This window comes from Martes martes, assembly GCF_963455335.1.
Source record: "Martes martes genome assembly, chromosome: X".
In the NCBI taxonomy this organism is placed as follows: Eukaryota; Metazoa; Chordata; class Mammalia; order Carnivora; family Mustelidae; genus Martes; species Martes martes.
The window spans coordinates 67,246,682-67,274,541 of NC_137897.1; the positions used below are offsets into that span (position 1 = coordinate 67,246,682).

The following is a 27,860-nucleotide window of genomic DNA, read 5'->3' on the forward strand; positions in this document are numbered from 1 at the left end:
TATGAGGAAGAAGAGACAGCAATATGTGACGTCTAAATGTACCACAGCAAGACACTATTAGTTGGCTAAGATTAGTGGGTGAAGTAGAAGTAGTAAAGTGAGGAAACTACAAAACAAAGAAAGCTACAAATCGAGAAGAGTTTATAGCACCTAATTAATATTAATATTATTGGTCATATTATTGGTCATATTGCTACTGTGAAACAGCAAAAATGCTGAAGTCTAGATATAAAAACACTATTCAAAATAATAGCACAGCCATCCTTAAGATAGCATTCAATTTACTCCTCTAAATAAATACTGACCAAATATCTATAAAAGACGTATGCTGGATGGTCTTTCACATTGTTGCCCAGCCGGGATTCCCACAAGTCTCTTTCTGTCCTTGTGTGGGTGTCATCCTTGACTGCCAATGGGAGTTGACAGCATTGTTTAAGCAGGAGAGTGAGATAATCAATTTTCTTTGTTTTATTATGCAAGTGACTCTGTGGTGTTGTAGGCTATACTGTAAAAGTTATCAAGGGGAGTAAAGAAATACTTGTCGCAAAGAAATGAGTCAGGAAGCTGTTCTGCAGTCTCATTTGTTAAGAACCTCAACTAAAATGAAAATGGAGTGGGGAAGCTCGGTTTGAGATATTTTTCACATTTGGTGATTTCTGATTTCATGATTTGATGAGCAAATGAATACAGAATAACTAGTTAGGAAAGTACTGCAGTAATCCAGGTAGGAAGGGATGTAAACCTGAACAAGGTAATGATATTAGGAATGGAAAAAAGAAAAAAAAGAAAAAAGGATGAGGACCCTGGGTGGCTCATTCAGTTGATCATCTACCTTTGGGATCCAGTTCTGCATAGGGCTCTCTGCTCAGGGGGGAGCCTGCTTCTCCCTCTCCATCTGCCTGTTGCTCCCCCTGCTTATACTCTCTCTCTCTCCCCCAAATAAAGAAATAAAATCTTTTTTTTTAAAAGGATGAATTCCATAGATATTAAAGAAGTAGAATTCTCAGGACATTTTGATGGCTTCAATGATTCAAGAAAGAGAAAAGAGCAAGGATCATCTTCAGGTTTTAAAAATTATCTACCACAATTTCTCACAAAGGTGATTGACATTAAAAAACCCACATCTTTCTTAGCTTTCTTCCATCAGAATCCCATTGGAATAGTCTCTGGGAGAAGACATTTCCAGTAGTATTTGCTAGAGTAGCCAATATAGAAGCCATATGGAGATACATTCATAAAAATACCTTCTTCATTTAGGAGGGAAAACAAAAATGTAGCACCTACAGGGGTTGGCAAACTATGGCCCACAGGCCAAATCTGGAGCACTGCCTATATTTTTAATGGCCTGTGACTAAAAATAGTTTTGACATTTTTAATAGTGGAAAATAATTGAAAGAAAAATAATTTTCATGACACATTAAAATGATATAAAGTTCAAATGTCAGTGTCCACAAATAAAAGTTCTACTGGAACACACCCATGCTCATTTGTGTACATACTATGTGTACAAGCAGTCTTTGGCTGTTTGGGGCTACAACTGCAGACTTGAATATTTGTTTCAGAGACCCTAGAGCCCTCAAAGCCTAAAATATTTACTACCTGGTCCTGTACAGAGAAAGTCACTGACTCCTGGTCTGCTATGAGCCAGGGACTGTGCCTAGGGCTTTCACATCATGTCTCCTCTAATTTTGTCGAATCCTTTAGTGGTATATTAGGTCATAGGGAACTGGAGAAATTAGCTAATTAAGAAAAGTGATAGGTTTTACTTGTAAAATATTCCAATTATTTAGGCAAAGGTAATGAGTCACCTTCATTTATTTTTTAGGATAGTATTCTTTCCCTGATTTAACACTGCTCTTCAGTCCAAATGCTTACAGTACTAAAGCTAAATTTTCAGACTATAAAGCCTTTTGCAAATACAGCCTTTTAGTCACATCTTATCTCTCTCTTCCTACCCATCACCACTGAATTTCTCAGTGTTCTCCCATTTTGTGCAGACGCAAGCTGAAAGTGACACACTGAAGAGATATTTCGTGTTCGTTTCCTTTAGGTCCCTTGCCCACCTCTCCCTTCCATGCCTTTTTTCATTCTTCTTTACTTTCTTCATCGAATTGTCTACCTTTATGAAATATAAAGGGAATTTCAAGCAGGGAGGGAAGGAAACTGCAAAACACACACAGGGTTTTTGGTAGGGAGACATACCTCTTACCACTCTGGACGGCCTAATTGGTCAAATCCTCGAGAGTAGGGCCGGTTTTTTGTTGTTGTTGTTGTTTGTTTGTTTTGTTTTGTTTTGTTTTTGCTTTTTTAAATGTCTTCCAACATGTATTAGAGGTTCAGTGAATTGCCATTTAGTCATTGATTTTTTCCTCCCCCCCTCCCCCTCTCCCTTGGGAAACCTGGAAAACAGAAAATCTTCCCACGGAAACTCCTCAGGGGCGCCCCAAGATCCAAAGCTTCTTTACTTGGACTCGCGTGCGCTGCACCCTCCCCCGCCATCCACTACCCACCACCCACCACCCCCTGCAAGTCCGCTGCGTCTCCCCGCACAAACCCAGCGCGGGCTTCTCGAGCTCCCGAGCGCGCGCGCGCGCGCTCTCTCTTCGGCCCCCTACCCTGCAGCAAGGGCAGCGTGACGTAATGCAACCTCAGCATGTCGGCAGCGATATAAAGAAGGACAAGGCGGCGCGCCTCCCAGACGCAGAGTAGCTTGTGATTGGCTCGGGCTGCGGAACCTCGGAAACCCGAATGTGAGGACCTTACAGATCCACAGCTGCCGACCCCTGCAGAAATCTGGAGCGCGGTCAGAATCCTACCGGTGGCGGCGGCGGCGGCAGTGGTGGCAGCAGGTAAGGAGACGCCTGAAGAGAAAGTCGAGGGACCTGGGTCCGCGGCGCTCCGTGTCGCCCGTGGGAGAGGAGGAGAGGCTCACACCCAGCCTGTAGTGTGGGGCGAAGGGAACAATGGAAGTGGCGTCTAGTCCCTCAGCTTTGCCTCCCCCTCGGTCTGGCAGTTTTTCCTCTCAGCCGCAGCTGGCGACTGGAGGAATGGAGGGAAGTGGAGTGTTTCCCCCTACAGGCCACCTCTCCTTCCTCTAGGCCAGAACCCCTAGAGGCAAGAGCCGTCGTTGAGACCGTCGGTGGTTTAGGGTGACGGGAAAATGGCGGAAAACAAAACGGTGAATTGAAGAATGCGGCATCCCCCTGGCATTTTCTCTCGGCGACACCCCCCAGTATTCCTTTCATTGGCGCCCCCTCCCGTTTCTCTGTCCCCCACCCCGCCTGCTGTTTATGGTAACCTTGGAATGCGTGAGGGATGCTGGCCTTTGCAAGGAGGTGGCACCGAATCGGGCATATTAGGGGGTAGGGAGCAGGCAGAGCCTGGGGGGAGGGCGGGTGTGTGCGGCAGTTGTCGCCTCCACTGAAACACCACCATTTTGGTTCCCAGCCGTCTCCCGTGTAGCGGGGCCGAGAGAGCGCGAGGAGGATGAGGGGTTGGGCAGCACGGCGTGGGTAGCAGCGGTGGCAACCGCTGCACCAAGTGAGAGGAGGGAGGAGGGGAAAGGGTATTCTTCTTTCTTCGCTTTCTGCCTTTCCACGGAGAAGGTTCTCTGGTTCGGTTTAAGATCCAGTCATATGGGGAATATAGAAGAGGGCACGTGTGTGCGTTCTGCCCTAAATGACTGAAACTTGGCATGGTCGTGGGAAAGGGAGACTTATGCGGGAAGCGGGTTGCGTCCAAAGCTGCAATACTGCTACTTGCCAGAGCTCCTTTGTCTGCTGTCTCCGCAAATACTACTTTCGCATTCTCTTGCTCTGCTGCCTTAAGATTTCTCTTCCCCTCTCACCCTGTTTACATCATCAAGAAGCTAGGTCTGGAATGAGCTGTTTGGAGGAGACGGATGAGAGTAAAATGTTTTTTTTTTTTTTTTTCTTTTGGTGGTTGTTTGTTTTGTGATTTCTTCTCCCCGTACACTGATAGGAAGATGTTTACTTGAAGCATACTTAGCGGTTACCTCCATTCAATAAGGATGTGAGATACTCTTGGGAATACTGAGGAGCCCAGCTATCTATTGGCTATTGAATACTTAACACAATGCTGTTCTCATACCTTTATTATTGATCTTATTTTAAACTTCCTATATGGGAAAACGTGCTCCAATTTATTTATTGGGTATTCATACAGTGTGATACTTCCTGCAGTAGTTGCACTATGTGTTAAAAATTTTACACTTAATTGAGCGCTAGTGCAGATTTTTCTCTATCCATTTGGCAAGGAGAAGGCTTGCCCTTGGTTGATTCTCTTTCACTTTCCGAAATAAGGTGTTGCTAGTGATTTTTAAATGTGCTTTAGAGAAGATTTGATGTAATGAAGTGGTTGAATTCTGAGTGTAGTAATGTTGCTTATATCGTAGTAGGTAGTTGTTTCTGTCAGAATCCATTCTGATGCTTTTTAGATGAACAGATTTGAGCATTTGAGCCCTTCTCATCCTCACCCTGCATGCTAAAGTGTAAAGAAAATTCCCAAGTTGTATAAGAGATTTGGTTTAAAATGTTTTCAAATGTCTAATTACGAATGTATTTTTACAATAGGTAAAGAGAACGTTTTTCCAAAGAAAATAACATAAGTCAGAAGGAAAAATAACAAAAACAAATTGCTGCAGATTTTATTTTACAATATGTAAGAAAATCTACAGTCTCTTCGAGACAGTCATATTAAGGTGATTAACAAATTGTTTTATCTTATTTAATAATTAAAAGTAAGTGTTTAGAACATTTTCAGGCATTTGTAATTGTTCTATTAGTTATGTGATAAAGAAAGCAATTATTCTAATTAAAGTTGAAATAGTACACTGTTTTAAATGTTAAAAATAAGTCCTTATGGCATTTTGATTTATCTCTGTGGACATTGGGGTAGTTTATCATGAACTCTAGATAGTTTATCATGAACTCTCCTGGCCTCTGATGGCTTCATTTTGGAGGCAGGAAACAATGTGGTATTTGAAAAAAAAGGAAAAAGAAGACAAAATATAGCCAAGAATTTCTAAAACTTTGTAATTTTGTTAATACATAAAGTAATTTTGTTGAAACATTCGATAAACAGAAAGAACACCTACTGCTGTAAGGATTTTTATATACATGATTAAAATGTTATATTCTCCTGCCTTCTGTACACTTACAGAACTTTAAGGCAAGGAAACAAAATCTTTGTGATCTTACTTAAGGATAGATTAAGTTGCTTTACATGGCAGCTTTCTAAAAGTTTAACGATATAACCTCATCTTTTGTGCAATATAGTCCAGTTTATTCAACACTCCTAAATAAAAATGAGACAAACACTTTATAAAATTGACAGTTTTTTAGTTGATATACTTAGAATTTTATGTTTGAAGGGGAAATGCACATATATAATTTTAAGAAATATACTTAGTGACAGCATTTGACTTTAGGTTCCATACTGTCTGGTGATCTTAAATATAGGATACATCACTTGAAATGAAATAGAATTCTTGCTTTCAAAACTAGCTTGAAGCTAGAGTGACTTTATTAATGATTAAGGGAAAAAAATCAGTTGTATGATTATAAGTAAATGATATTCTGAAAGGAACAGTTTGCTAAATGTTTGTATGTGATTGATCTTATCTCTACCATATTTAGGAAGCAGTCATGTTTCATGAGTCCTCAAAACTATGAGACAAGAGAATGTAGTAGAGTGAGGCCAGAAGTCCTTACTGGCTCAAAGAACTCCAGGGAAACTGGGATAGAACATTTTACATTATAAGTAGAACCCCGGGAGCCAGAGGTGAAACACAAGTTTATCTGCAGAGCTCCGCTGCAGGGCTGAGCTGGGTCTGGAAGAAATGGATGAGAGCCACTGGATGAAATTCACTAATACTAGACATCTGAGTCCTCTAGTAATGTATACATATCCCATATTGTCTGTTGTCATCTTGTTCTTTTTCTTCTTTTATAACCTACATTTTAACTGGAGCGTCAGTGCTACTGTTTTGTTCTTTTGCTTGCTTCTATCACTTCCCCTGTGGCTTGTCACCCTTACTGTGCCTAATTCTCCATTATCTTTGATTTGTTTCCTTTCACTTAGCCCTTCTTTTACTTATGCTTGTCACATAAAGTATCTAATCATGGTTTTTATTTTCCTTTGTAATAAGATTTGCACACCTGGTTCTGAGGCATATTATCCATTGCATTTTTCTCAGAACAACATACTTTGGCCTAAATGTATTTAAACTATTTTTAAAACCATTTCTTTTACAGAGATTTGTGAATGAACTTTGCTAAATATGGATTCAGGTGGTGGAAGTCTTGGATTGCACACATCAGACTGTAGAATGGCCCATACCATGATTATGCAGGATTTTGGTAAAGCATTTTCTTTGTTGTATTTTTTTTCTTTCTTTTTTAAGAGTCGTAGCATACTAAATATCAAAACTATATTGAAGAAGGGGATGTTTAAGAAAAGTTGTTCTTTTGCTAGGAAAATTCATTTGTAGGGCTCATTTTCTTAAAGTAAACTATGTGTCCATAGTCTTCTTAAAATCATTCTTAAAATTTTGTGAGAAGGGTGAAGTAAGGAAACTTAGAATATAGTGGTAATGTGACACTGAAAATGAAAAAAACTCAGTTTACATAAATAAAAACATCAGTTCTCAAATGTAGGAATTATTAAATTGACTTTCTAAAGTTCATTTTAAATTGTATTGCTGCTAAAACTGGAAAAGGAACTACTTCAGTCATTACAGAGAAGTTAGGTGTTTATATAGTGAGATATAGGAAAATCATGCATTATGTGATTAATTATATTCTGATGCAATATCCTCAGAAAGTTGTTTCTAATAACATTACATTTTTCCTTTAAAAAAAAAAAGAAGAGATTCCCTACTTTTGTGGCCAAGTTTTTCAGTAGACTCTTAACAGTAGTTATTTGGATGAATGTTAAGACTATCACAGTCAACAAAAAAACTGAATCGGGGCAGGGTCAGTCTGAATTATAGAAGAGATTGAAGCATCTGAAGTATAAGAGGCAGGGATAGTGTGGTAAGAATTAAAGAAAAGTGGAGTGAGAGTAGAAAAGACAAATAGTAAATTGGGATAAAAAGTAAAGAGAAAACAAGGTATTATGGAATTATCAAAGATGATATTGGGATGGGAGATTACAACTAATAATGCTTTTCTCAGTTAAGAAAATGCTACCAAGTTTTCACATTAATGTGAATATGTTATTTTATCCCATGTAAGGCCTACAGTATTGAGAGTCAGAAGAACTGGATTCTGGTCTTGGCAGTCCTGTTAGCTATCTGTGTAAACTTGGGCAAATTACTTAACTCACTTTTGTGAGGGGATTGGACTAGATAACATTTAAGGTCCTCTCCAGTTCTATGATTCCTTGACACTTTTGTCTGATGAATAAAGATGTGGTGCATAGATCAAGATTGAATGTGGTGGGAGATCGAGATGACTGTGTAGTGAATTGATGAAATAGAAAACAATCATTGATTCATTTTGCTAAATGAGTCAGAAGTCAATTGTGTTGATTATGGATGACTTAGAAGTGATCTTGGATGGAAAAAGTATGGGAATAAATTCTAGAAGCAGAACAAAGAACTGAAGAGTAAAGATTTCACAAAGAATTTTGTGAATTCCTCGCTAGAAATAGTTTTTAAAATACTGGAACACTTGAACTTCAGAATAGTAAGTAAGTGTTGGTTGAAATGTCACCTTTAATTTTTTTGCCTTTTAAAAATATCTTAGAGGGTACTTGGGTGGCCCAGCTGGTTAAAGTGTTTGCCTTTGGCTCAGGTCATGATCCCAGAGTCCGAGATAGAGCCCTGCATCAGATTCCCTGCTTAGCAGGGAGCCTCCTTCTCCCTCTCCTGCTGCTCCCTCTGCTTGTGCTCTCTTTCTCTCTCTCAAATTAATAAATAAAATCTATTAAAAAAATAAAATAAAATAAAAATATCTTAGAAATGGAAGAAATACAGCATTTTCTCCATATGATACAACATTTAACCTACCCTGTAGCATTTGGAGAAGTGTCAGACCCCCTTCACTCCTGAAGAAGTTGCCTGTTAACAAGTAAATCCTGACACCTTTCTAAGATTGAAAAAAAATCTATCAATTTAGTGCTGGTGAATATTTATTTGGTCTTCTCTTACCTTTTTCATTGTTCCTCCTTGGTGTCTTAAGGTTTAATCAATCCTTTATTATGTCTAATACTTCCTTTTAGTTGCTAGGGAAGTAGAACATGCATATTGAAATACATTATGTACATTCTTTTTTTTCTTATTTTATTTTTTTATTGAGATAATTCATATAACATGCAGTTCACCCATTTTAAAGAATAGAATTCAATGGTTTTAGTATATTCACAGAGTTGTGCAAACATCACTGCTACCTAATTATAGAACATTTTGTCATTGGAAAAATAAAACCTAATACTCATTAGCAGTCACCCCCAACCCTGCTCCAGACTTAGGCAAGCACTAATATTTCTGTCTATGGATTTACCTATATATAAGTGGAACCATACCCTATGTGGCCTTTTAAGTTTTATCAGTATTGTAGCCTGTATCAGCTTCTCTTTAAATTTCTGCCAATATCAAAACTTAGATATTTGCAGTCCCATAAATTAATGATGTTTGTGAAACACTTTGGCATACACAGGTAGAGCTAGTCAAGTAAGGATACTGTGTAATGAGACTATGTATCACAGGATCTTTTAATTCTATAATGTTCTTGGTGGGGATAGGATCGCTACTATATTAAGGATATGAAATAGTAATTTAATTCAGAAACTCATTAGACCAGTTTCTTTTGAAGGATATTTGAGATTTAAATTTTTTTTTTAAATTTTATTTATTTGAGAGAGAGTGTGAGAGAGTGAGCATGAACAGGGGGAGGGGCAGAGAGAGAGGGAGAAGCAGACTCCTGCTCAGCAGGGAGCCCCGCCCAGGCTGGATCCCAGGACTCTGGGATCATGACCTGAGTCAAAGCCAGAGCTTAACCAACTGAGCCACCCTGTTGCCCCTGGGATTTAAAAAATTTACGTGATTTGTGTAATAACTTTGCTTGTGTCTCAGTATAATAGTTGTCCTTGGAATCTGTGCCTCTGAATTTACTAGTTAAGATTTTATTGATGCAAAAACTCTGTGTTGCTCTGTGACTTATATAGCAAAACAACCTTAGATAGTGGCCCAAGATAGACCCAACAAATACCAAATTTTATCCTATACCTCTGGTGAAATTCCAGGTATTTACATTTAAATGAAATAACTTTAGTAAAATGGGAAATGCTTGAAATGATGACTTATTTCTTCCTGTTGTTTGGTTATACAATTTCTTTCACACTTTTTAAATAATGATTTCTTACCATTTATAATTTGTCACCTAGTGACATAAATAGTTAATGCCACTTAATGCTGCTTATTAAATGTTTTAAAATTTAATTGAATGACTGTGTGATAGATCTTTTTACTCATTTTTTTAAAGAGAGAGAGAGAATGCATGCACAAGTAGGGATGGGGAGAGGGAGAACGAGAGAGAGACTCTTAAGCAGGATCCATGCCCAGCGTAGAGCCCAATGTGGAGCTCAGTCTCACAACCCTGAGATCATGACCTAAACCCAAATCAAGAGCTGGATGCTTAACTGAGCTACCCAGGTGCCCCAGATTTTTTTACTCTTTCCTCTCTCAAACTATTCCTTTAATAGTGAGGTTAACCCTATAAATCTCTTAAAACAAAACAAAACAAAACAGTCTTTATGGTAAGTAAATTCTGTTCTCCTTTTGGCAGGTAGAATTAAGTCTAGAGTTAAACAGTAAGTTCAGCCCTCAGCTTGAACCTTGAGCAAGTTTATTTAACTTCTTTAAACCATAATTCCTTCATACTTTTTATAGTTCCTTCATATTTAAAAAGGAGATAATAACACAGATAATACATGTAAATAAATTAGCAGGTTGCTTGGTTCATAGTCATTGGTTCATATAGCTAGTGTGTAGTTAAATACCTGACTTTATTTAGAAATTCATTGGGATCTAGCAGATGAGCTGCTAAGAGGAAAAAGCAAATTTAATAGGAAATATCTTGGATCTTGTCCTGAGTAATCTGCCAGCACCCTGTGGGGAACTTGTCAATTCCTTATCTAGGATCCCTGATATTATTTAGTTCAGTATAAACAAGCATATTTGGATTTATTTTAGCTTAGATCTGATTTATTCTGATGGGCAAGTTCCTACTAGAGTAGAGGCTAGAATCTTCCCAGCTGGGTTCATCTGAACCCAGGCCAGCACTAAGCATTATTCTCTACTTCCATCATTACCTAGTGTCTATTCTCAGGAACCACACTAACCTCCATAATTTTCCATATTTTAAGTCTGACCTGTGGAAGGATTTTATAAAATATTAATTTAATTTTTTATATACATAAATTCCAATACTGTGAATTTTATAGGTTTAGCATTTAATTTTTCCTTGCTAAAAACCACATTCCTAATCTGGTTGAATGCTGAATTTGAAACTTCACCAAAATGGCTGGTGGAGAAACAAGTAAATAGGAAGTACTTGTTTTATACATACTCTCTTTGTCTACCAGATTTCCAAGATTGAGGCTATGTCCTTTTGGGATAATATGGTGGTTTAGGCAAGAGTTTGAGAATACTGAATAATGCAGAGGGATTGAAAGGAAGGTAATTCTGAAAGGTAGCTTTCCCCTCTCACCTTATCTTTTGTTGGGTAAGAGTATTAATAATGTCCACTGGTCTCCATCCTGACTTGTTAACTAACTTCCATAATGCATTGGTTAATAATAATGAACACTGGATAGCAGATGGCACTCTTTCAGGTATGACTTTATGTGAAGAAGGCTTTGTATTAGATTATTTAATGTAGATAATTTTGTTATAACTTGGTCCATAAACTCTATTAACTTGTTTCCTGTACACTTCAGTGAGGCAGGATTTAAGAGTTCCTCATGAAGGGATTTTACACTTTTACGTTTGTAAAGGGGGTAGGAGTTGGTGTTTACCATGCTACTCAAGAAAAATGTTGTTTAAACTTTGTTCCTGCAAATTTACTAGTTTAGAATTTAGTGCAATTTAGAGTCCCTGTGTATTAATTATATAAAACCAAATCTTTATCTAAAATGAGTTGGAATTTTCCCCCCAAAATCAGGTGTTAAAAGATTCCTTCCTCTTTTGAATATAACAATTTTTATAAGGAAGTTTAGAGACTTTTATGTTTATAATGCATATTTTATAATATAGCCACCTTGTCCTATTTTACTAACTTAAACATATTAGTACCCATTTATGTTTGTGTGTCCTTTTTATTTTAATTTTAGTTTTTTGAAATACAAGACTCACAGGAAGTAGAAAAAATAATATATAGTGTCCTGTGTAGCCTGTACTCCTCTTCTTCCAGTGGTGACATCTTATATAACTGTAGTACAATATCAATTCTGGAGATTCATTCAGGTGTTGAATGTATGGATAGTCTATCCCCTTTTTATTGCTGAGTAGTATTCCGTGGTAAAGATGTGCCAGAGTTGGTTTTACCAACTATTTATCTACTGGGAGTACATTTGGGTTATTTTCAATTTTTTGCTATTATGTGTAATAGCTACTATAGTCTCTTATGAATTTTTTAAAAGATTTTATTTATTTATTTGACAGAGAGAGACACAGCGAGAGAGGGAACACAAGAAGGGGGAGTGGGAGAGGGAGAAGGAGGCTTCCCGCCCAGCAGGTAGCCCGATGCGGGGCTCGATCCCAGGACCCTGGGATCATGACCTCAGCTGAAGGCAAACGCTTAATGACTGAGCCACCCAGGCGCCCCTGTTATGAATTTTCATCTACAGTTTTCTGTGTAAACATATGTTTTAATATCTCTGGGAAAAATGCCCTGGAGTGTTATTGCTGGGTTGTATGGTAAATACATGTTTAATTTTGTAGGAAACTGGCATACATTTTCCAGAGTTGCTGCTACCATTTTACATTTCTACCAGCGATGTATGACAGACCGTTTCTTTGTATCCTCACCAACCTGTGGTGATATTATTCTTTTTTTTTTAAATTTTAGCTGTTCTAATATAATGATATCTCATGTGGCTTTCATGTTTTACTTGAAAATAAAGTGCATTATTTTTAAGGTCGTAATTTAGATTTTACTGACATTGTTTTCACCTACCTTCACCCCAGTGCCTGGTTGGTGCTATTTTGTTTGTTTGTTTTTCACTTTTATGTAAGCTCTATGCCCAATGTGGGGCTTGAACTCACAACTCTGGTTCCAAGAGTCATGTATTCTACCGACTATAAGCCAGCCAGATGCCGCTGGTGATGGTTTTTAGTGCAGTTAATTTGTCAGTGGTTTTTTTTTTTTTTTTTAATGATAGTTTGGCCAGAACGATTTCCTATTTTTAAAATGTTTTGTATCATCTCATACATTAAATATGGTACTTTTAATTAATAAAATAACTTTACTTTTTTTGGATAATTGTTTGTATTATAGTGGCTGGAATGGCTGGTACTGCACATATCGATGGAGACCATATTGTTGTTTCAGTTCCTGAGGCTGTATTAGTTTCTGATGTTGTCACAGATGATGGGATAACCCTTGATCATGGCCTTGCAGCTGAAGTTGTCCATGGGCCTGATATCATCACTGAGACTGATGTAGTAACAGAAGGTGTAATTGTTCCTGAAGCTGTACTTGAAGCTGATGTTGCTATTGAAGAAGATTTAGAGGAAGATGATAGTGATCATATCTTGACTTCTGAGCTAATTACAGAAACTGTTAGAGTACCTGAGCAGGTTTTTGTGGCTGACCTTGTTACTGGTCCTGATGGACACTTAGAACATGTGGTCCAAGATTGTGTTTCAGGAGTTGACTCTCCCACAATGGTATCAGAGGAGGTTCTTGTAACTAATTCGGATACAGAAACTGTGATTCAAGCAGCTGGTGGTGTTCCTGGTTCTTCAGTTACTATTAAAACCGAAGATGATGATGATGATGATGATGATGATGATGATGATGTCAAGAGCACTTCTGAAGACTACTTAATGATATCTTGTAAGTGAAATAAAAGACAGAATTACTTGGGAGATTGATTTATATATAATCTGGGAAGGCTTTCTGGGATGGGGAATCTAATAAAAATCATGGGGATAATCTTTTTGAAAAATAATTTTTTCCAAAGCTGTATTGTTGGGATGCTTTTTTGAACTTGCTCATATTTTTAATTTACTCATTGAAAGTACATATCCAGAATTAAGCAAAATAATGTAATTAATATCTTAGAGCAGAAAGGAAGGTTCAATAAGAACATTAACTGATAAAATTTTTAATGGTAAATATATATATTTCAAAGTGGGAAGTTTATGTAGCCACTGCTTTCCTTTTATTGTAGCAGGTACTGGAGTTGTCAGTTCAGTTTTGCTTAGGAATTTAAGCATAATATATTAAGAAATGTGTAATTAATTTTTTATTAAATACTTGAAAAGGAGATCTTAAACTCTGTGTTCTGCAATTCTCCCTGTGTTCATTTTGTTTGTCTAAATGTGCATGTGTATATTCTAAGCAAAAAATACTTTACTGTGTTTATTTCAGATTGCTTTACGATGTCTGTAAGACATTCTATCTGGAGGAAGATAGAAATATCTTGTTCTCATTTTAAGTGGTGGGTTTGCCTGAACAGCAACAATAATAAAAATCTCATGATGAGTTATTGAAGGAGCGTGAGGAAGAAGTGGGTCTATTCTTTAAAAATTTGAAGGGATCATGCTGGAAGTAATAAAGATTAGATAAAACTTCACTTTTCCATGGTGGATTTTTGTGCTTCTCTTTTTAAAATAAAAAAAGATTGATTGGGAAGTACATCAACAGATAGAGTTATGTGTATGTGTTTATAAAGTGATTGTATGTTATAGGTGTATCAGTGAATTTAAAACTAAAAACCAGTTGGATTTATTTAATTTGTAAATATGATTCTGAAGTCTAGCATGTTAACTTTTTCCCTCTATAACCACTTTTCAGGGTGAATATTTACATTGTTTCTAAGGGAATAAGTTATGCCACTAAAATACTGTCTGCAAATGTTATTACCTCTTTTTAAATTGATGTCCATTACTAAAGCAATTCATATTTACATCTTAGCCTGACATTAAAAAAAAACTATGGTTATGATCATATAAAATGGTGTGACAAAAGTTGGCAGCCGTTCTGTATCAAAATAATATTATGCCTTTAAAAAAGTACTTGTCAGATCAAACTCTTTGATATTAGAGTAGTTTAAAATTTAGACATCATATGTTTTGTGAATTGTCAGACCTTAACATATCTGCCATGATTTGATTCTGCAGAAGATTTTTAAGAGTTTCTAGAATATTTTAATTTACACTGTTTATCTTTATATTGCCATATATGTTAAATGCAAAGGATTTTTGTCCTACTTTAATAGGAGTAAACTGAAGATTATAAAGAAAATTGTATTGCTTGAATAATGCTGGGACTGCTGTGGGACCATTCTAGGGGAAATTTAGACTGAGAATTAATTATCCCCTTAATCATTAGTAAAGAAACAGCAATGATTTTTTTAAATCCATTTAAAACCTAAGCAGTTTTTTACTGTAGAAAATGGAATATGCAAAAATTAAATTTTTTTTTGTATCACCCATTTTCTCACCACACAGATCCTTGACTGTTTTTATAATGGTTATACTCAAATTGGAGCTACTTACTCATTACAATTTTCATTTATTTTATTTTATTCTCTTTTGATTTAGCTTTTCCCTCTCTTCCTTCATAATTTTCATTTCATTTTCTTTACCTCTTGGTTTCTCTTGGCCATTGAATCTTACAGGAGTTATGAGAATAAATTGCCATAAAGGCCTCAGTGCTAATTTTAAAAGTCCTCTTTTCTGTTGTTTTTTTTTTCCAAGATAGAGATTTTCAAAATATCTAAGAGATAAAGTAGAGGAATTAAAACAGACCTTTGTCTTGTTCCTGAATCCCTAAATATTCCCATAAGGAAATCTTTTCAGTAGCTGAATTTTACAAGTAGGGAATTTGTCTTCTTTCATATCTGAGGAGCATTTGAGCTTTTTCCCCTTTCAGGCCAAATGTCACAAATTCTCTGTCTTAGCAAATGTTTAGGGTTTCCCACTTGTGCTTAAGTAACTTGAAAATTAATATAGAACAACTGTATAATTCTAAAATTATCTTAGGTGTGCTCTTCTTTAAAAATACCTAACATCCATAAAACATTTATGGGTGATGATTTCCTTTATAAGAGCTGCACTGGAAGAGGGATGTTCCATTAGATAATGAACCAATATAAAGCATTCAATTGTTTTTTACCTATAAAATTTGTTTATATTTCTTTCAGGAACATAATTTTGTATAAAGCAAAATTTGTTGGTAGGGTCATCATGGGAAATCCCATCAAACCTCACCGATTTCAAGGCTAAAAACAGCAAAGTTAAAAACTTTGTATTTTTTTAATATAATGACTTTGTTGAGACACAGTTCACATGTCATAAAATTCACCATTTAAGGCACACGGTGGTTTTAATATATTCATAGCATTGTATAACCATCACCACAGTTTTGGAATTTTTTTCCTCACTCCAAAAAGAAACCCCATGCCCTTTAGTAGTCACCCTGGACCCACCCCCCTCCACCTACCACTCCCCCTCCCCTGGCCATCACTAATCCAATTTCTGTTTCTATAGATTTGCCTATTCTCAACATTTCATATAAACAGTATCATGTAATTTGTGGCCCTTTATGTCTGACTTCTTTCACTTAGCATAATGCCTTCAAGGATCATCCATATTGTAGCATGTGTTATGTGTCAGTACTTCATTTCTTTTTGTTACTAATATTTCATTATAAGGGTATACATTTTATTTATCCATTCATTGGTTGATGGACATTTAGGTTGTTCCTACTTTTGGGCTGTTATGAATAATGCTGCTATGAAGATCCATGTACATGATATGATGCAGACATATGTTTTAAAATATCTTGGGCTTACACCTGGGAATAGAACACCTTTGTAATCTAAATGTTACTAACTTTTGGTTGTTTCAGTGCTATGAAGTATAGATCCTTTACATGTTGTCTGACCCGATCTCTGTGGTTATTATAATAATAGAGTATTAATATACTCTATATTGATAATAACATATCTACCAGATATGTTTGGTAGATGTAACACAAAAGGGGTACAGTTAAAAAGCCTACTCAGCTTTTAAAAGGAATATTGAATTTTTAATCAATTGTGCTGTTGAGATATATAAAAGAATATCGAACATTAGCAAACTTGCCAACAATGCATCTTACTGTTTTATGTTACATTTAGCACCAGTAGAATTCTGTGATGTGTATAATATTACCTGCTATTACTGTCTGGAACGTCTTGTGGGTTAAGAAACAGCGCTGTGGGACTTGGATATAGCAAGCCTTACAACAAGCAAAAAGGTTAAGCCTTGGTTTGGGGTATTTTCAGTATTATTTGCATTAAGAAGATCTTTGAGGATCCTTTTCTAAAATCACTCCATTGTCTATTAAGTCTTTGTTAACTTTGTTACTTTCTATAACAAAAAATATAGAATATATCTTGGTTAAGTTCATGGTTTATCTTTTAAAACTGCACACGAGCATCCTTAATAACTTTATCATCTTTTATGAACTTAAAATACAGAACAAGTTTGGTTACTCCGTATATTTCAAAATTGTTCATTCTGAGGAATTTAAGTAGAAAATAATGGATACATTAAGCTATGGACCTTAAGGCATGGTATAAATGGAACCAGAATAACAACAGTTATTTCAGTACTTAAAGTAAAAGCTATGGTACAAAGCTATGGAGAAGTGACCACAAACTGTATTTTATTTCATGAGCTTAAATTTTGTGAATTATCGTTTTAATTCAGTTTTTGCAGAAGGAACTATGATCACTTTAAACTAATATCAAATGAAAGTATTTTCAGTATTCTATTAATTTACTGTTAGTTATTCCAAGTTAAGAAATTAATATTTTGGACACTTTCTGAGGTTTTTGCATAGCCTATGTCTTTATTTTCAAGAATGAGAAAGCATTTTCTGGAAGCGTAACTTGCCTCTTTTTTCTGTGATGTCATTGTTTTAATTTAACATATTTTAAAAGAAGCTACTAATTCAATATCAGATACTTCATCATCTTTTATTCTTTCATTTTAATCTGTCCCATTGTCAAAAATAATTTTGCCAAAAAAACATAGTATTAGAATTAAGGGCTATTATGGAATGAAAATATTTATTCTATTTATTTTGATCACTTGGGTCCTTTCTTTCACAGACAGGCTATTTGAACTCTTAAGTAGTATGGAATCATTTCTGTTTTATCACAAAGTTAAAGTAGCTTTGCATTGTTAAAAAGAATTTCTGAAACTTAGTGTCTTTCACCATTTTGAAAGGCCAAAAGAATATTTTCGAGCTTGTAGGTATCAGATTTGAAACTGAGGTAAGGGAAATCTGGTCTTTGACCCATTTAGATCTTCTTGAAATTCATTTTTTTAAGAATACTGAATTAACTTTTTTATGTCACTTTATTCTTGTTCTAAACAGTTCTGTAACGGTTTAGATATAGGCAGAGGCTTTAGGATTTTATGTTTCATATATGATGCTATGATATACATAATAGGAAGGAGCAGATTTTCCATACAGATTACATTTCAGTTTCTATAGGTACAAACATTGAAATAAAAAAAGGTAGACATATAATATTTGGGGAAATGTATTACTTAATATTTGTGGTCAAAGAACAAAGTTTATTAATATATATTTACTGCATAGTTTGTGCATAGTATTCATGTGAAAATAACTGTTATTCTTAAAGACTGTAGAGCAGAGAATCAAAATTTTAAGCATACTTAAAATGTAAGTAATATTTTCATATTGTTGCTTTACCTTTCTACATGATTTTGGAGTCTAGCATATGTTAGTAAATATAGAAGTACACAAAATTTCTGGTTTGAAGTTGTCTTCCATTGACTCAACAGGAATCAAAAGTATTAAGATTTTATTTTTTTAATTTCTAAAAAGCCTTTTTTATAAAATAATTCAGCTGTTTTCTGTTTCCTTTTATTTAAATCTAGATTTCATATGCTAATTTGTTTTAGAAATATTGCTATTTTATTTAGAAATTGTTGTTTATGTGAGCTTATTTTATGAGTACTATGTATTTTGTGTTTTGATTTTTTTCTGTTTATTGACTGGGTGTTAAGATTTAACTTAAAATGTTGAACATAATGGAAGATGATTTAATCATTTCCCAAACTGTTTTAATTAAAACCCTATGGTTATTAAGTATTTCATATATAAATTAAAATTTCCAAATAAGTTTTTATATGGTTATGATCATGTAATGTATCTGATCTCATATATTGTTTTTTTCATGAATCATATCACTTTCAATAGTTGCACAATAATTCATTAAGTGAATATAGTGGATAGGTGATTAACACATTCATGTTTCACTTATGCTTAACATCCACTAAATGTCAATTGTACTTTTTGACTAAAATAGTTTCTTCTTTATATTTTACAGTGGATGATGTTGGGGAAAAATTAGAGCATATGGGGAACACACCATTAAAAATCGGAGGTGATGGTTCACAAGAAGATGTTAAAGAAGATGCATTTGGTTCAGAAGTAATAAAAGTGTATATATTTAAAGCTGAGGCTGAAGATGATGTTGAAATAGGTACAAATCTTAATTTATTGCTATAATAGGAATTAAAACTAATTCTTTTCTGGCAACTATTCTAAAATTGTCTTTAAAGTGCAGATTTTTTATAGGTTTCTTTGGGGATGGAATATTAAAAATTGTATATGAATAAAAAGGAATGCAGAATATGTCATTCTTGGATTCTTTCAGCATAAGTAGACTGTTACAGTTGGAACTACAAAAACAAATGAGTGGAGAGGATTTGATTTAGAGTGGAAAGTTATATTGAGTGTTTATGGGTATGCTAGAGGCAGGCTGCTTAGAAATCCTAGTTCTGCAATTTAGCTGAGTGGCTATTGGTGAGTTACTTAACCTCCTTCTGTCTCAGTTTCATCATCCATGAAATGGCCATAATGACAGTAACTACCTCATAGAGCTATTGTGAGGATTAGATGGGCAAAACACATGTTAAAGACTTATATAGTGCTTGGCATGTGTATAATGTGTTAACATTTGTTTTTATTTCTCAGTGGTTACTGAAATTTAGAGTGTAATTTATTAGAAAATTCTCTTGACACTTGGAAATTTATATTGGAATATTTTGGGGAATACTTTTTTCTAAAGGAAAATGCTCCTTTTTAAAAAAATTTTTTGAAGATTTTATGTGTTTATTGGAGAGAGAGACAGAGAGTAAGAGAGAGCACGTGTGGGGTGAGGGGCAGAGAGAGAAGCAGACTCCCTGCTGAGTGGGTAGCCTGATGCCGGGCACCATCCCAGGACTCCAGGATCATGATCTGAGCCGAAGCACTTTAACCAACTGAGCCACCCAGGCACCCAGGGAAATATTTCTTATACATCCTTCTTACTAATTTAGGAAATTATTCCATGATACTTCTCTATTTTGATATGTGATTTAATTTTTAAGGTGGAACAGAAATTGTCACAGAGAGTGAGTACACCAATGGACATTCTGTAGCTGGAGTGCTTGACCAGAGCCGAATGCAGCGGGAGAAGATGGTTTACATGGCAGTTAAAGATTCTTCTCAAGAAGAAGATGATATTAGTAAGATATCAGTACAAGGGCACTGTAGTGACTTGTCAGTAGCCATCATGAATTCTTTTTAAAAAAAAGATTAAGCAATCTCAGAAATACAAGCACTATATAGGAACTAAGTTCAATAAAATAAGTCTGACCTTTGCTGTAATTATTTTAAAAGGAAATGGTCCTTTTGTCCAGTCATGCATACATGTATTGTTCAAATCAGCAAACATGAAATACTATGTCTCAGATTCCAGGGATACAGAGATAAATAACATATGGTTCCTGACTTCATTAGTCCCCACAGATATATATGGAATTATTGGAAATCTGTTTTGTGTGTTATTGGATATGTTGCATACATGTTAAAACTCACAACTCGTCTCTGAGGTAGGTGGTATTATCTTTGTTTTATGGAAGGAAAAAATGCTCAGGGATATTGAATAACCCAAGATAATTTCAATATTAAGTGAGGAATGTAGGATTTCAATTCATATCTGCCTAAATACTGCCAGTGTACTTTCCACATGGCAGTGAACACTGTTGGTCTCTCTCTGGATTTAGCAATGGAAGGGTTAACTGGTGGTTCTTCTGTCATTGAAGGATTAGATAAGTAAGTATTCTTCCAAATAGGTGAAGCTGCCAGAATATTTACTTATTATGCCTTTGATGTTCTCCAAGTAGTTGCTGTTTAAGGTTTCTTGGGGCTGAGTACTATAGGGTGAAAATAACTCCTCAGATTTCCTTTCCCGCCATGCTGCCCATTTCCTTACAAAGACATGTTACTCTCTGCCTACTTTCTTTTCACCTCAGTGTAGGAATGCAGTCCTTCCCTAAGGCTTCTTCTGTCTTCTTGACATGCTGAGAAAAAAAAAAAAAAACTATTTTGTTTTGCCCTAGAAGGGCAAAAACCTCCACTTTAGTACGTTACCTGGATGATACTCAGTTTTACCTATACTGTACTCTGATCTCCACTCCTCAGATTTCCTTCCCTAGAAGCCATGGGAAGCTGAATTCCAATCCCAAACATGAATAATACACCACAGTTGAAAATATAAGAACAAGTAAGTCTAGAGGATTTGATCGAAGAGGAAAATAATTTCTATTGGCCTCTAAATTCTTTATTATTTTTTTTATTCATTGGTTGGTAAAGGGGCACAATGGAAGGTGGGAGACTGAAGCTGAGGTTAGCTGATGCCAGAATTCCTTAGGCATGTGGCAAACTTCAATCAGTGTCTCTTTCTCATCAGTTGAAAGAAGGGAAACTTGGGAGAAGAGGGATACTTTTTCCCCACATTTTTTCCCACATTTCTTCCTTAGTGAATAGAAGATCCCAGGGTGTGAGTCAAAGGAAAAGCATAAATTCAAGCCAATTTTTTACTTAACAGCCTAAATCTAAGTGGGTTATATCACATAAAATACACTAAACGACCCTCTAGGTTTAAATTTTTTTACACCAATACTATATTCTTTAAAAATGAGTCTCACTTAATGCTTTTTTTTCTCAGTTGGGTCTCTGAAAATCCTGCCTCTTAAAAGGTGTCCACATATTCGTGAGCACCAGCTTATATATGTATTGTGCGCGTGTGTGTGTGTGTGTATGGATATATATTACATATATATGTGATTTTAATTATTTTTATTTAATTTTTTTTCAATTACTAGTATTTTTTACTACTCTTCTTTGCATGTACACTACTGCATTTAAGTTACAGAATGTGGGGTAGCAAGGACCACTTTCTAGTATTGATTCTATGGGAAATGCTTTCTGAGTTCCAAAGAACAATCAGGCAGAATTATGGACTGCAACCTTTTTTTTACAAATTTGTAATGCCCAATGGACTGTAAAATCAATCAGTATATTTCAAGCGCACATGTTTTATATAACCTAAAAGTCCTTTTCATAGGGTAGGTTCTAAGAGGAGAATAAGTTTTGATAAATGATTGTCTCCTAGTGGCACTAGTCTCCAAAGTGCCTAATGTCATTTTTAAATTAACCAAACTGAAATCTTGACAGTTGAAAGATTTAAATTGTTTGGAATTTTTACCCATTTATTAAATATTTGGGGTTATAAACAAGCAATTATTTCTAAAATTTAGGTTGCGCTGAAATAGCAGATGAAGTTTACATGGAAGTCATTGTAGGGGAAGAGGAAGGAACTTCTCTCCCTGAGACTCAGCTTGAGGACTCTGATGTTAATAAAACAATTGTCCCTGTTGTCTGGGCTGCGGCATATGGTAGGACACTGGTATTTTTTCACCTGATAAGTACATATCTATTTGATCAGCCTTTAGGTCATTAAATATGCTGTGCTAATGCCCCCCGTGAGTTGACTAATATAAAATGTTTTGCTGTGGACTGATTAATCTCTAGGTACTTTTACATGATTTTCCTACCATATATCTTATGTTATTTTGAATAAACCTTGCTTAATGCATTGTTTTTCAGTAGGATTTATTTAAAATCCTACCTGCATAAGTGAGTACCATAAAAAGTTTTTATTTTTCTAAAATAGGAATATCCTTTGAAAATTGATCCTTCCCTTTTTTCAAAAACTTATTTCATGTTTTAATAGCACAAATAAGATTTTTGGGGTTTGAAAAGAAACAGAAATCCAGGTATGCTCTTCTACAAAGTATCTAATGGAAGGTTAATTTATCAAGTTTTTTTTTCTATTTTACCTCATTCCTACTTAATTTACAAGAAGGTCCAGGTGTAATCTTTACTTTGAAAAATTTTGGTGTTCCAATTCATTATCTTATCTTGGTTTTTTCAAAGGTTCATTCGTTCAACAGTCGTTTATTGAGCATCTTCAATTTTGAGTGTATTCTGCAGAAATATCTACTCAATTTTTATTTAAAATGTAAGATTGTTCTGGATGTTAACAGTTCCAAGGATGCTAACAGTAGCCCTTATTTTCAGTGCGTGAAATTATATCTAATCTATGGGAGAGGAAGAACTCAACAAAAAAAATTTTTAATCCAAGGAACAGTGGTCAAAGTAAGATTTTTGTAGATTAAGATGTGATCCACTAGTAATCATTATACTCAGCATGTAAGTTTTTAATTAGTTTTTTTTTTTAGGAGATGAAAGAAGAGTGTCCCGGAGATATGAAGATTGTCAAGCATCAGGTGAGAGAGCATTATATATGAGATGTAAGTTAAATAGCCAGTTGTATATACTGCTTGGAAAATAAGCAGTTACTGGTTTCTGTGTAAAGACATATATGTTAGACTCTGACTTGCCTGGTCATATCTTACCTAGTTAATTACATAGGAGTTTGCTGTTTGGGGCAATTGATTTTTTTACAGACGTAATGTGTGTTATTCTGTGAACACAGTTCGTTTTAGATTTATCTCAAGATAAAAATGTTGGGCAACTTACAACATGAATCATAAAAGGTTGTTATGGAGAAAATTATAAAACAGAAATTATTTTGAAAAAAAAGTAAAAATTATCCATGATATAAACCCTTGTTAATGTCTTCCTTGGGACAGAACTATTTTCTTAATTTCTGTGGCAACCAGTAGATGTACATAACTGTTAAATAAAACCTATGTGTCAGCTTCATTTTTCTTTTTCGTTATAATACATACTCCATATAGTGTTATTCCATGGTTGATAGTTCTTTTTAGTTTCTTAAGCAAAGAGACTTTTTCTCATGATAAAATGTCTGACTCTTCTGTTTCTACCTTTAGGAGATACTTGACTCTAAATTTAAATGTAGATGTCAGAGGAAATGATGAGAGGCATACATCACAGCCTATAAGCTAAATGGCTTTGCAGGTCTACATTTTTTTTAGATATATATATATAAATATCTAAAAAAAATGTAGACCTGCAAAGCCATTTAGCTTATAGGCTGTGATGTATGCCTCTCATCATTTCCTCTGACATCTACATTTAAATTTAGAGTATATATATATATATATATATATATATATTTATTTATTTGTTTATTTGTTTATTTGAGAGAGAGATCAGGGGGAGGAACAGAGGGAGAGGGACAAGCAGACTGCACTCAGTGCAAAGCCTGGCGTGGGGCTCGATGGGGGGCTTGATCTCACAACTCTGAGATCCTAACCTGAGCTGAAATCAAGAGTCAGATGCTTAATGGACTGAGCCACTCAGGTGCCCCATGGGTCTACATTTTTAAACTAAATTGCATGACAAAACAGAGTTGTGAGAATTGAGATCTAATTATTCTGTATACACTGATGCCACTGAAAGTGTGGCAAATTGCCTGCCACATCTATCTTAGTCTTTTAATATCAGTCTTAATACTTTTTACATTAATTAAATTATCCTAAGGCATATATACAAGAGATATATTGTTTGTTATATATTACACATTGTCACCATGACCATATTGGTTCACTGACACATACATATTTCTTTGCTAAGTCTCTTTAACTTCATCAGCCTTCACTGGTGAGAAAGTGATATGATGCTAATATTTTGTTTTGGCCATAAAAGTCTCTCATGTTACATTCACCTTATTAGTTTATTGCTTTAGGATGAATAAATTAATATATTTTAAAATTAATTTAACATGGTATCTTATTTATCGTGTTTATAGATTTTTTTTGTGTGTGTATGTGTATAAGGGTATAAAAGAAAGAATATGGATATACTTTGTGAAATTTAGCACCACAATGGCAACTTAATGCCATGTCATATCTAGTAATTCATCTAACCAAAAGCAAAAAGTATAAATATTGTGTAATTTAATAGTGTATCAACTTTTTTCCAGGAAATGCCTTGGACTCAACATTAGAAAGCAGAAGTAGTACAACAGCACAGTACCTTCAAATTTGTGATAGCATTAATACAAATAAAGTACTTAAACAAAAAGCCAAGAAGAGGAGAAGGGGAGAAACGAGGCAGTGGCAAACAGGTAAAATACTACTACTTCTTCTATGAATATTGCCATGATTTGAAATATGGAAGTCATTTTTTTATAAGCAAAGGAAATAGAGTCAGTTTTTATAGTGTAGACCCACTTCCATATACCTGTGTTTGATTTAAATAGTTTTTTTTTTTTTAAATACTTGACTGGTATATAAACTATGTTTGTTTGCTCTTTACCCAAATGAGAATTTTCAGGTTGGTTTCACAATAAAGGGTGCCTATTTCTAGTTTGCAAAATGTATATAAAATGTTGGTAGGTGAGTAATCTATAGTACAAAGATGCTTAGTACTTTTTAGTGAGCTATTTTATCATAAGTTGCTTTTAACGTACATTTTATCCTGCAAGATTTTATTCTACTAGTATAGCTCTCACATTGTGAATGCCAGCTAATTTTAGCACCTTTATTGTAAAACCCTTTAAAACATCTGGCCAAATGTCACAACTTCCTTTTTTTTTTTAATGTAGCTGTTATAATAGGCCCTGATGGACAGCCCCTGACAGTATACCCTTGCCATATTTGCACAAAAAAGTTTAAATCCAGGGGATTCTTGAAAAGACACATGAAGAATCATCCTGATCATTTGATGAGAAAAAAATATCAGTGTACAGATTGTGACTTTACAACTAACAAGAAAGTGAGTTTCCATAACCACTTGGAAAGCCATAAGCTTATAAACAAAGTTGACAAAACCCATGAATTTACAGAATACACACGAAGATACAGAGAGGCTAGTCCACTGAGTTCAAATAAACTTATATTAAGAGACAAGGAGCCGAAGATGCACAAGTGCAAATACTGTGACTATGAAACTGCAGAACAAGGACTATTAAACAGACATTTACTGGCTGTTCACAGCAAGAATTTTCCTCATGTTTGTGTTGAGTGTGGGAAGGGCTTTCGACATCCTTCTGAACTCAAGAAACATATGAGAACCCATACTGGTGAGAAGCCATATCAGTGTCAGTATTGTGTCTTCAGATGTGCAGATCAGTCAAATCTGAAAACTCACATTAAGTCTAAGCATGGTAGCAATTTACCATATAAATGTGAGCATTGTCCTCAAGCATTTGGTGATGAGAGGGAGCTTCAACGCCATCTGGATTTGTTTCAAGGACATAAGACACACCAGTGTCCTCATTGTGACCATAAGAGCACCAACTCAAGTGACCTTAAGCGGCACATCATATCTGTCCATACTAAGGATTTTCCTCACAAATGTGAGGTCTGTGAAAAAGGTTTCCATCGTCCTTCCGAGCTCAAAAAGCATAGCGATATCCATAAGGGTAGGAAGATTCATCAGTGTAGGCACTGTGACTTTAAAACATCAGATCCGTTTATTCTTAGTGGGCATATCCTTTCAGTTCACACAAAGGATCAGTCATTGAAGTGTAAAAGGTGCAAGAGAGGGTTCAGACAACAAAATGAGCTCAAAAAACATATGAAGACCCACACTGGAAGGAAGATTTATCAATGTGAGTATTGTGAATATAGCACTACAGATGCATCTGGCTTTAAACGACATGTGATATCAATACATACAAAAGACTACCCACACAGGTGTGAATTCTGCAAGAAGGGATTCCGAAGACCATCAGAAAAAAATCAGCATATTATGAGGCACCACAAAGAGGCTCTTATGTAATAAGATCAATATAAAGAAGGAAGCTATTTCAAGAACATGATATGCTACATGGGAGGAAAATTTCATGAACTGTTTCATGTAGTTCCAAAGCTTGATAGTAAATCATAACTTTACATTCATTGTATTAGAGATCTTGAAATATTTAAATTGATGGGGGATCTCATAGCCCTTTGAAAATTACCTAAAGAATTTAAGAAGCACCATAGAATGGTTGCAGAAAAACTCTTGTGTCTATTTAATAGTATTATATGTACAATTAAACTACAGAAGGGGAAAGCAAAGACAATGACTTTATTTGGCTGATCACACTAGAGATAAATGTTTCTGAAGAAATCATAATCAATTGAGTTTAGCAATGTTTTGCTGTGGCAAGCAAGTCTCACTTTTATGTGATTTTCGAAATGAGGTGGGGCAATAAAATGCAGTCATCCATCAGTCACTTAGTCATTGATCCTTTTTTATGGTATCTGAAAATTGAATTCCAGAAATGGCAAAAGTTTTGTGTATTCATTAAAAGAAATGTCACTGAAAAACAGCTTATATTAATTCAGTGCTATTAAGAAGAATTTCAGAGCTGCTAAGATTTTATCACAGGATAGGATGTTTAAGATACAGCATTCTTTGCTGAACTTTAAGGTGAAGTCTGAGAATAAAGTTCCCTTTTTTCTGATGTTCAAGTTGATTTTTCAGTATGGCATATATGACAAAAGTATATTTGAGTCAAATGTGGCTTTCTAAAACAGATGCAGCAGTAGTGTTGCAAGTAAAGTTAGCACTATATTTCTTAATGATCTAAAGATTAAATTGAGAGAACACAGTTTTCTTAAAAAGCAATGTTTAGTAGTTTCTTTTTAGGTCAGTCTCAGCAAGTAGGGTTGGTTTAGTCTTACTTGCTTTAATGTCTAAAGGTGCAATTTTATGCCATTATTGAAAATTTTGATTTTTAAAATCTATATACCATATTATTAACATGCATTTTCAACATAAGGCAGCACATATGCAGTATTTAACAAAACACTGTGTTGCCAATAGAGTTTGGAGGTGGATATTCAGTTTACAGTGTATAAATTTAAAATATGCATCCTTTTAACAACGCTTTGTGTTAGCATGCTGCAAATCAAAATGGCGCTTAATATAAAAAGCTGGTTTAGGGAAATTTAATGAAAATCTTGTTCATAAATGTAATGCATATGATGTGTACTTTTAAGTTATAGTTGCTTCATGTTTACACTCAGCTGTTCAACATAATTAAAATGTAATTTTACTTTATGCTATATTGTGGCTTTGTGTTTGAAATAACGTTCACCTTTCTGTTTCTGCACCAGATGAGAATCTGTTCCTTGAGAATAAATTTTTTATCTTTCTTCACTTCAGAATATTAAATTTGGAAAATTTAAAATAGTGTGTTATGTGGCTGTAAATGATGTACACGTTGTAAAATAAGATTGTCATTGTTATGTGGGATTATTATTTCTAAATGTTACTCATTGAAATGCACATACAATAAAAAGCATTTATTGCACTTCAAGGTTTTATGAATTT

The 27,860-nt window shown here is 34.9% G+C and overlaps 1 protein-coding gene across 5 annotated transcripts; it reads left to right on the top strand.

The window, feature by feature from the left end:
- The first annotated feature begins 2,696 nt into the window (after positions 1-2,696).
- Positions 2,697-27,844, top strand: ZNF711 (zinc finger protein 711). Of its 5 annotated transcripts, XM_080795932.1 has the most exons (12): positions 2,697-2,849; positions 4,593-4,720; positions 5,658-5,914; positions 6,276-6,380; positions 12,522-13,082; positions 18,604-18,759; positions 19,649-19,786; positions 21,863-22,000; positions 22,686-22,763; positions 22,847-22,894; positions 24,517-24,660; positions 25,141-27,838. In XM_080795932.1, the coding sequence occupies exons 4-12, from the start codon at positions 6,302-6,304 to the stop codon at positions 26,316-26,318; spliced, it is 2,520 nt and encodes an 839-aa protein (XP_080652058.1). In that variant the 5' UTR covers positions 2,697-2,849; positions 4,593-4,720; positions 5,658-5,914; positions 6,276-6,301; the 3' UTR covers positions 26,319-27,838. The 5 variants fall into 5 exon arrangements, with proteins under 5 accessions (XP_080652058.1, XP_080652061.1, XP_080652059.1 ...); XM_080795935.1 differs by lacking the exons at positions 21,863-22,000; positions 22,686-22,763 and having other exon boundaries at positions 25,141-27,844; XM_080795933.1 differs by lacking the exons at positions 4,593-4,720; positions 5,658-5,914; positions 22,686-22,763.
- The last annotated feature ends 16 nt before the right edge of the window (positions 27,845-27,860 follow it).